The 11,325-nt window shown below is 36.7% G+C and overlaps 1 protein-coding gene across 1 annotated transcript in view; it reads left to right on the forward strand.

Moving 5' to 3' along the window:
• Nucleotides 1–11,325, forward strand: part of POLA1 (DNA polymerase alpha 1, catalytic subunit) — a 431,865-nt gene that overhangs the window by 214,360 nt on the left and 206,180 nt on the right. The window contains 3 exon segments of the mRNA XM_007956408.1: nt 339–544; nt 3,037–3,169; nt 8,118–8,249. Coding sequence (XP_007954599.1) covers nt 339–544; nt 3,037–3,169; nt 8,118–8,249 — 471 coding nt within the window.

An 11,325-nucleotide genomic window follows, 5' to 3' on the forward strand; every position in this document is an offset into this window, starting at 1 on the left:
ACAATCTTTGGTATGTTTGAGACCAAGGCTAGAACATATATATTTAGCCTTTAGATTCAAAGAAGACTTTGCATTTCGTAATTTTCCCGGGGTTGACCCTCACAATTCTTTCCTTTGGTTCATTGGAATGGTAAATAAATATCATTTATCTTTCTCCTTTTTAAAAATCTGTTTCTGTCCTTACCCAACATAATATCATGTTCCATATAAGCTGAGTAAATGCAGTCTGATCTTACATGACTTCAAGTACTGTTTAAATTTACTCTTGGGAATTTGTAACCTGTTCATCTCCTAATTAGTGTTTGAGAAGGTAATACTAACGGTTGAAATTTTTGTAGGTGAAAAGTGAAGTGAATAAGTTGTATAAACTGCTTGAAATAGATATCGATGGTGTTTTCAAGTCGCTGCTACTGCTGAAGAAAAAGAAATATGCTGCTCTAGTTGTTGAGTCAACGTCAGATGGGAACTACATCACCAAACAGGAGCTGAAAGGATTAGATATAGTTAGAAGAGATTGGTGTGATCTTGCTAAAGACACTGGAAAGTGAGTTCAGCTTCCATTTTTGCTTTTGTTGTTTGTCTTTTTAAAAACTGAAATATTTAATGACATTTTGGAGAACGCCTATGGTTCTGCCAAGCACAAGGACACAGCTTTTTATTTATTTATTTATTTGGTGGTGGTTATTATTATTATTATTACATATTGATACTTCTTAACTACTTGGAGTGAAAGTTTACTGGTAGATTCTAACTTTGAGAAAGCAAAACTGGCTCAGTAGACTGCTGGAACCACTGAGACTATGGCCCCTAGCTGCCCGTCAGGTCTGGAATTGAACCCACACCTATGGCTTCCAGACAAATAAAAGACAGGCATAAGAGTTGAACGTTTACCTGAAGTAGATACACTCCTTGGAAGGACAATCATGGGAGAAAGAAGGGCTGTTTATGCATGGGGAGACAGCTCAGGGAGCAGGAGTGCATGGAAGGATGGACACAGGGAAGAGGTAACTGTGGGGAAGAAGTGGGAAGGGAGCTGTTTCATTGGGGTAAATTGTAGTCAATGTCATGGACAACGTGTGTGTGTGAACTGCTGTATGGAAAGGGAATTTGCTCTGTAAACTTTCACCAAATCACAATTAAACAACAACAACAACTGGCTCAGTAGGAAATGCTTGCTGTAAGATACATTTTAGGATTTTTCTTGAGTGAGGTTAAAACCTTCACATTTCCTTATAGAGTTGGTTTGTTGATGTGGGTTTGTTATTGTTTTGCTTTATTGTATTGTAACTATTTGAAAGTGCCTTATATTATGTTGAATCTTCCTAGAGCCTCTTTAGGAATATAATTGTTAAAGTGTCCCCATTTTGTGGCTTAAAATATTCTGAGATTTAAAGCAGGCCATGGAGTGGAACTTTGTGCCCACCCACACCATTTGTGTGGAATCTCAGGTTAAGAGCTAGTTCTCTGATACTGTATGGACCTCAGAAATAATTAATGTTAAAACTGATCCCCTAGCTTTGCACCTGACACTGAAGATTGTGATAAGACACAATCTTTTTTAGGGTCACATTAATGTATAAAGCAGCCATTTTAAAAAAATGAGTCTTGAGGTATTTTATGTACCATCTTTCAGATATTCTTGTTTTAAACAGTTCTGAAACTGTTTCTTCCAGACTAAATTTTAAGTTAATATTGTTGAGTATCAGCATTTTTCACTTGTTTTCCAGTCTTCCTCTTGCTTTCAAAGTTGGGAGATTGAACAATTGTTGCTTTTGCAGAACTACTCTTGATTAGGCAAAGAATGATCATCTGAGTATAGGTCACTGCTAGCCTTGTATGAGATGTGGTTTGAAATGCTTCATTGCCCCCAAACGTAACCAAGGATGAAACTACTTTGTATAGACTGGGGATTAGTGTTCTCTTCAGCTTTGTGTTTTCTAAGAAAAGATGCAGTCATAATAGAAGTAAATTTCTCTGAGTTAGAAATGTATTAGTAATTAAAGCTATACAAATGTTTTTGTCAGGATTCTTTTTCTGACAAATTATAATGCAGCTGTCAAACCCTAGCTCTGCATTTTCTCAGAAATGGATAAAATACTGGCTTCCTTACTCCTTTTCTTTTCCTTTCTTTTTCTTTTGGGCTGGTAGAATAATATAAAGTTTTTAAGGGATAGCATAAGGTTGGACAACACTGAGCAACATAATGAAGCTGAAGAAACAAAAGTTGGAAATCATTATTTCATTTAAATTTGCATAAATTTACATTTCTATTTACCAAGCCAATGGTTATCTCAGGTAGAATTTTAGACAATATTTTGGTGCTGTAAGAGGAAAGTGAAATATTTTTCTTCTAAAATTTTAACTAAAGAAGCTCTGGTGGTATACTGGATAAGGCACTGGACTGCTAACTAGAAGGTCCGTAGTTCAAACCCACCAGCCACTCCAGGGAAGGAAGATGGAGTGATCTACTTCCATAAAGTTGAACATTTACCTGAAGTAGATACACTCCTTGGAAGGACAATCATGGGAGAAAGAAGGGCTGTTTATGCACAGGGAGACAGCTCAGGGAGCAGGAGTGCATGGAAGGGATGGACACAAGGAAGAGGTAACTGTGGGGAAGAAGTGAAAACCCAACGGGGTTTGCTATGAGTTGGCAATGACTCAATGGCAGGGAGTTTGGTTTTTTTTGAAGATTTTAACTTGGGTTATATTAACCTGTGAATTTGGTGATTGCATAAAAATATAATGGAACACATACCTTTCATTATCTGAATTTGTGTGAAGCCTTAGCTGCTACATTAAAAAATTGTTTGTACGTTTTAGGCAGATTTGACATTCCTAGGTTGATAAACCTTTGCCCAATGTTAATGTTTAAAGAAAAAAATAGTAACTGTCTTTTAGACATTGACTCTTAAATTAGTTTTGAGTTTTGCTCTCGCCTATGTATTAATCTAATGTCATTTATCTTCCTTTTCTCCTTTATTAATTTAATAACATATGATACTTAAACTACCCTTTTTTTTTTTTTTTTTGCAGCTTTGTCATTGGTCAGATACTTTCTGATCAAAACCGGGACACAATAGTGGAAAACATTCAAAAGAGGTTAATGGAAATTGGCGAAAATGTGCTAAATGGCAGTGTCCCAGTGAGCCAGTTTGAAATTAACAAGGTAAATGTAGCATTTGTCGCTGAGCCCAGCTGCTGTCATATGTTTTTTTCCTCCTTCAGATAGTTGAAGAACCACCTCATCCTTGCAATTGAAATAAATTCTAGCTGGGGATGAAAGCGGCTTTAACAGCTCTGTCACCGATTTAGCACACAGCTCTTCCTCCTCCAGACACAGATCCTGCCATATCCTCGGCACAGGGCTTCTTTCTTTCTTCCTTACTCTTGGAATCCTTGTTTCCAGAGGTTCTCTGGAGTGTTAAAGTTTATGTCTTAGGACCAGAGAATACTATGTCCTTAATAGTCTCCCTAAGTTTTAGTTGTTTGGAGGACAACCCTATAAGCTTAATGTTTGCGTGTGTATGTGAGTGTGTACACACATGCATCTGTGTGTCACTTCATGGAACGTGATCCTTGGAGATGCTGTAATCAGAAGGCTTTTGGACAAAAAAAAAGTGATAGCTTTTTCTGTGTAGTCAAAACACTGTGCTTGCTTGCTTTTTTTTTAATATATATAACATAAACAGATACAACATACATATACACACACACACACACATATACACATTACATTTCGTGGATGGTCTCCATTGTTGAAAATAGGGAATATTTTTTCTTACCTAATTTGAAAAACAAAAAGTTTTCAAAGTACTATATAGTAAACAAGATAGTCGGTTACAGGTTTTTTTTTCCTCCACTTAAAAAGAGTACCTTTACATAGCCAGAAGTTAATTTTGCAAATACCATTTTACTAATTTTGTTACAAACTCATTTCAGTGTCAAAGCTCATACCAAAAAAATATAATAAAAAATAATCTAATGATGATATGAATGGAAGTTATAAAATACTAAATGATTCATAAACAGTAATGTTTATTGGTTTTGTATATTTTATTACTCTTGGAAACATTTTTATATTGTACCAATTACAATAAAATGATTTTGATAGCAATTTTAACTTAACTTAAATGTTTTCTACAACAAAAATTATTTTGTTATCTTTTAACTTAACATAAACAGATATTTTCCACATCACTGGATTATCTTAAAAATCATTAATCATGATGTTGATCTCTAATACAGCTTTATTTAAAATTTTGTTTGTTGATCATTTAAAATATTTGTATTTGCTATTATAAATAACAAGGAGCTCTGGTGCCATAGTGCCTAAGGCATTTGACTGCTAACCAGAAGGTTGGCGGTTGAAACCCATCAGCCACTCCGCTGAAGGAAGACTTGGCAATCTACTTTCATAAAGATTTACCGCCTTGGAAACCCAAAACGGGGTAGCTATGAGTCAGAATCAACTCGATGGCAGTGAGTTTGGTTTGGTTTATTATAAATAACTGTATTGAACATATTTGTTCATTTAACTTTTTGCTTTGGCTGAATTACTTTCATAGTTTATGTTCTTTGAAGTGAAATATTTTAGTCTAGGGATGTCAGTATCTGTATGAGCCTTGCCATATTGCTTTGGAAAAGGGTAGTACCAGCGTGTGTATCAGTTTCACCAGAACTTGGCTTATATTGTCTATAATATTTAAATAAAATTTTGCTACCATCATGGATGAGAAACCATATTTCACAGTAGGATTTAATTTACATCTCTAATTTCTAGAGAGGATCAACATTTTCTATGCATATCCTTACTATTTGTATTTATCCTTAGGTGAGTTGTTTGTTTGCTACACCTTCACCACGACATCTTTACTGTCACAAAAGGAGACGTTCATCTGTACATGAAAAGTACTAATAAAATAGAAGTAAATGTTATCGAAAGGACATGTGCCTGTCCACTGGCTCTTTGTTTTGATGAAGGGATACAGTGTGTACATGTTGGCAAGAAATCACTTGGGTCACTAGAAAGTGGTTTCCTCTCAGATTTTGTTCTGTCTCTTTCTCAGAAATTTACATGAGTAAGAGTCATGACTTCAGTCTTCTTTTGATCAGCATTTCTTCTGCAGATTGTATCCCTAATACTACCTACCTTCTTAGAAATGTGACTCCAGGCATGATGTAGCCTTCTGATAATCGTTAACATTTGTCTGACTACTTATACTATTTAAAACTTGTGAGCGATTCAGTTTTTATACTTTATCACTTTCAAAGGAGAGTAGAATAAAGAATATGGATAGGTGACTGGTTGTGGATGGTCTTATGACATGATGTTTTCATGATGCTGGGAGAACTTTCAAATTACATGTTAGCTTACAGTGGAGGCAGACATGAAGTGGTGGGATTTACCTTTGTAGAGATTTTAGTCCTTGTTACTACACGCAACTGAAAAGCACTGTGGTTTTCTGAACTGCTGCAAGCTTAGCTTAAATATGTTTCATGTGAGATCACAAAATGCTTCACAACTGATTTTTTGAAACTTTTTTCTTTTTTGTAATTGTGCTAAACTAATATGTAACAAAATATTTTCCATTTCAACATTTTTTACATATATATACAATTCAGTGACATTAATCACATTCATCTTGTTCAATCATCACCACTATCAGTTTCCAGATTTTTCCATCACCCTTAACAGAAATCACAGCTGATTTTTTTTTTAACCCTAACTAACTTAAGTTTAAACCACCAGGAAGCATCTGGATCCTCATGTATGTTTGTGCATCCAGTCTGTTGTGATACGTGGTTTTGGTTGAAGTATAGGAAGAAAATCCAGTCTCCAGATATGTAGTTAGAAAAAGCATTTTAGTAATTTTTTTTTTGAGATGATTGTGTATATTCTTTTTTGGTCCTGCACCTAAGTTCTGCAAGTGGTGGTTTCTTAAAGGTTATTTGGAATATGGAATTTGAAAACTTATCAGTGAACTTTTCATACTCTGTTACATTAAAATCCACTGGTCTGTGTTATACTTAGAATGGATGTTTTACCCATGCATGACATTATGAATTGGTCATTTGGAAATGTTGGTTCACTGAGTTTTGCAATTCTTCCAAATGTTGACATATTTCACTGTACAATATTTTTAAAATCACATTTGTTAATGTTGCTACTTAGATCATCAGAAAAGTCTTTTAAGTACTAGGAAGCTATCAAGTTCACAGAGGTGGAAATAAATTTTTCAAAATTCTAATTTTTACTTGAAAGCTTGAATTTTATCACTGACAGTATGTGCTGTCAGTTGTTTCTCTTGAAGTGACAGGCTCACTTGGTTCTTTTTTGATAAATTGTCAGATTGTGCCTGATACCCATGTCAGAATAATCATAGTTTGCTTGTCATTCGTTCAAGTAAAAATTGTGTTCTATGAAAAAAGCAGCTAGTTTAGCTCGCAACTCATATATTACACAGGTGCTTTTCCTGGAGCAATCATCGACCTTCAGTATGTGGTGGTGGTGGTGGTTGTTGTTATGTGCTGTCGAGTCGGACCCGACTCATAGAGACCCCTCCTTGGGTTTCCGAGGCAGTATCACTACGGAAGTAGATTGCCCAACCTTCCTTCTGAGGAGTGGCTGGTGGGTTTGAACCGCCAGCCTTCTGGTTAGCAGTCAAGTGCCTTAGGCACTATGCTACCAGAGCTTCCCCTCAGTATGTGGTAGCAGTGCTTTATGCGTACTTCCCATTTCATCACCCAGAATATTTAGACCTGTACTCAAGCGTCAGGAGTTTTACAAATTAATATTTTTTACTGCTTCTTCAGGGACAATTCTAAGTGATGAAAAATAAAATGACTGTTAGTACAGTTTTGTCCTGCCATCTTGATTTGTGTTTATAAAGAGCCAACAGGGTTATCCACCATTGCCTCTACACTATAAGTGCAAATAATGTTGTTATATAAAATATAATAGTGTTGTTATATAGTTTTGATTTCAGCACCCCAGAAAGTGTCTTGGGGACCCTCGGGTTTGTGGAGCACACTTTGAGAACAGGAAATCTTGTGAAATAGCATCCTGGTCCGTCCCTGACCTTCTTATCTTTTGAGACCCACCTCTTACAGAGCTAAGTATTTCCCTCTTTCCCTTTTTGTGCTTATTGAATCCTAGTCCAGGGGACTATATTCTTTCTCACCTCTTGCCTTTATTTTTGCTTTACTCTCAGGCTGGGATGTTCTTGTCCCCATTACCTTCTCTTAAAATGTTATTTTTCCTTTAATTAATAGCTCAAGCGTTTTCTTCCATGATTTCTGCCCTCAGATAGAAGTGATATTCACTTCTCTCAACTCTCCATACCACTTTGTTCACACCACTTGTGGCACATAGCTTATTTTAGAGACTTTTTTTTTTGGTGTTCTTCTAATAGCAGGTGAGTTAATACCAGTGAGTGTGTTTGACTTATCCCACAGTGCTTTACACAGCTTGAACTTAGTAAATTATTGTGGAATGAGTGAAATGTATTCAGTAAACATTTGGTTGCTGCCATATGCCGAGAATTGCAAACACAGCTGTGAACAAGGCAGATACCATTCCTGCCCTCATGGGGCTTACCTTCTACTACAAACTGATTCTGCCTTTTTGGAACTAAACTTGATGGTGTGGGTAAATGCCCTAATTTCTGGTGCCTTCATGTTCTATTTAGGCTTGAGAAGGCTTTGAGAAATAGATCATTAAGGCAGAGTAGCCATTATTCATCGGTCCCAATGAATCAGTTAATTCAGTAAGAGAATTACATACATTTAGAGAAAACTTCAAGACTGCATACAACACTGAATTTATAGTCTTGAATTTTTTCACATCCCATTTGATTCTGTGACCTGACTCATAAACTTCATATTTGTGTGTGTGTGTGTATTACAATTATTTCTATTAGTTACTAAATAAAGAAGAGAGAAGCCTTATGGATGGAATGTGTAAGGACTCTGGCAGTACTTTTTACAAACACCTTCTGTATAGTTTTATGTTCACGTTGCTAATGTGATTCTAGCGAAGATGTGTTTAGTGTGTATGTGTGAAAAGGGTTTTATTTTAAAGTTTGGGGCTTTTTGTCCCCCCTTTTCTCTTTTAGGCATTGACAAAGAATCCCCAGGATTACCCTGATAAAAAAAACCTCCCTCATGTACACGTTGCCCTCTGGATAAATTCTCAAGGAGGCAGAAAGGTGAAAGCTGGAGATACTGTGTCGTATATCATCTGCCAGGTAAAACTATCATGATTGATAAGACTCATGCCACTTAAGAATGCAGAATAAATGCCAAAGTGTCTCATTTAGTAGTCTTCCAAATAACTAATGCTTTAAGGAGATGGTTTAGTCTGGTTAATCCATTTTACGGCATTTATAAAACGTTAGGCATATGGCATATTTCATTAGAAATTTTGTAAAACATTTAAGACTAGTCTTTGGTTCACTAAAGTTATTTTTGTGCAACAGGTTTATAACAGTTTCCATTATGAATGTTAGTGGAATAAGAAGAGAATAAATGCATTTTTCCCTAGCCTATGCCCAGATAATTACTTAGAAAAACATGAAATTCATGATTACTTGGAGGAGGTTGAGAGATACTAAAAACATACTTTATGAAGAAAACATAAATTATGTAACCATTTTCTTTCTTTCTTGCTCTCTCTCTCTCTCTCTCTCTCTTTTGAGTTGAGGGGGCCCAGAGCCTACCTCCTTGCCTTCTCCTGTGTTCTTTGAGGCACCTGTAAGGAACCTCCAGGCCTTTTAAAAGTACTAACCAGTTTTGTTTTTGGGACTAGGATGTGTCTAACACTTAAGGAAGCAGGGAGGGTGACACTGAAGAGCAGTTTTCCTTTGCAAACACTTAATTCCAACTGCAACAAAGGAGAGGCTCATCTCTTTTCCCTGTTTTATTTTTTTAAAATACTATCATAACTTCTATCCAGATTCTTTAAAATTAATGTGCTGTGGTCTATTTACCAAAAGGGAGTAATTGATCTGAATGAAGATGGTTTCTTTTTAATTATGATTAAGAGTTTTAGCCTAATGTTTATTGCATTGTATTATTATAGTAAAAAAAAATTTAGATAAGCCTTAAAATTTATTACAGTATGTTTGATCTTTGTTGAACTACAGACAATGTGTTTTTAAATCATAGAGCCTAAAAGTAGTCTGGTAATATAGGCTGCATACTGTAGATGATGTACGTAACAAATGATTTAAGTACATGGACAGGAATCTGTACTTGACTCTGTCTCCCTCCTAGGGTTACCCTTGATTAAGAACTGTTACAGAAAGCCAATTCCTGCAGGAAAATATTTCCATAAATGTCTGACTCTCTCAAGCCCTTAATGTGCTTTGCATATTGCCTCTGACAAGTCTCATTTCAAAAAAACAATTTTCATATTATGCAAATAAAGATTTTGGTAAATAGGTTAGTTTTTTTTTCTCCCCTTTCACTTATGTCTTTACATACATGGAAAAGCTCTCAGAATATTAATGACAGGAGCAGACAGCAGCATACAACTTCAAAGCATTTTATAGGTTCAGTGAAATAGCATTAATAATGAAATCAAATCACGAGTATGTTTTGGCTAACCCTGGAATAGAGAGATTCATGGTAACTGATAAAATAGGATGGTCAATGTATTTAAAAGCAAGCTTACATTTCTTGATACCTTTATATCAGTCTTAAGGTTTCTTTTTACGTCTCACTGTGCTACAAAGAGTCAAAATGCTAATGCCACTGTGGTATACATTCAGCTTTTTTTTCCATCCGCTGGTGCAACTGTCCAGGATCTTAACTTAATTACTTTTGTAAAAGTACAATTTATATTTCTTGTTTTGAATTCTTCTCGATGTATCCCAAGAAAGGTTTTAGAGAATTTGCCTTTGACCCCTAACAGTAGGACGTGCCCATTGTGGTCATGGTCACTCACCAAACCTGCATACCATTTTTGCTTTTAAGCACCAATGTAGATTTTCTGTGTTTCATAACTCAACCATATTTTTAAGAACATGTTTTTGAAAATATATAATGATATATTTTTAAGGGCACTATAAGCTGTCCTAAGTAAAAGTGCCCTTCCAAGAAGTGTCTGTCTCTGAAACAGGTTCTATTTTGTTTAAAATTGACATTTAGCAGGTAGTACCCTACTGAAAGGAGCTCTGGTAGCATAGTGGCTAAAGCACTTGACTGCTAACCAGAAGGCTGGCGGTTCAAACCCACCAGCCACTCCTCGGAAGGAAGGTTGGGCAATCCTACTTCCGTAGTGATACTGCCTCGGAAACCCAAGGAGGGGTCGCTATGAGTCGGGGCCGACTCGACGGCACATGACAACAACAACAACAACCCTACTGAAAACTTCTTCAAACTAAACATTCAGATGAGTTCAGACAGTAAAGTTTTTAATACCTAAGTCATTTTGTAATGTAAATATAGTAGCTTTGGTGTTAGTTGCCCTCATCAGTTCCATCTCATGGCAACCCCAAGTGCATGGAATAGAATTGCTCCATGGGGTTTTCAAGGCTGTGACCTTTCAGAAGCAGATTGCCAGGCCTTTCTTCTGAGACACCTCTGGGTGGATTTGAACCATCAGCCTTTGGCTAGTAGTCCAGTCAGTGCCTAACTATTTGCACTACCCAGTGACTTCCCCCAAGAGGCAGGAAGAGGGGGAAAGAAAAGCCGGGGGATGACAGATAGAGTGGCAGGGATCTCAGGTAAGGGAAGGGACACAGGCCCCACCCCCAAGAGGCAGGAAGCGGAGAGGTTTCAAACAGCTAAGGGGGACAAACTTGTCTGTCAGTTTGTTGTACTGTGGTGGCTTGCTTATTGCTGTGAGGCTTGAAGGCTGTGACACCGGAGTTTCAAATGCCAGCAGGGTTGCACATGGAGCACAGATTTCAATGCAGCTTCCAGACTGAGACAGACTAGGAAGTAGAAGGAGGCCATCCACTTCTCAAAGAATTGGCCAAGGAAAACCTTATGAATAGCAGAGAAACACTGTCTGGTACATTACAGCACTTTATGAATAGCCCTGAAACACTGTCCGATGCAGCGCAGTTGGATGTGCCCCTTAGGTCAGAAGGCACTCAAAATACGACTGGGAAAGAGCTGCAACATCAGAGTAGAACCAATCTTAATGATATGGATAAAGTAAAGCTTTCAGGACCTCCATTTGCTGATGTGGCATGACTCAAATTGGGAAGCAGCTGCAAACATCCATTAATAATCGGAACATGGAATGTACAAAGTATGCATCTAGGAAAATTGGAAGTTATCAAAAAGGAAATGGAATGCATAAAGATTGATATC

The sequence above is a fragment of the Orycteropus afer genome, unplaced genomic scaffold (genome assembly GCF_000298275.1).
Source record: "Orycteropus afer afer isolate SDZICR_OR568_19922 unplaced genomic scaffold, OryAfe1.0 scaffold00617, whole genome shotgun sequence".
Classification (NCBI taxonomy): domain Eukaryota; kingdom Metazoa; phylum Chordata; class Mammalia; order Tubulidentata; family Orycteropodidae; genus Orycteropus; species Orycteropus afer.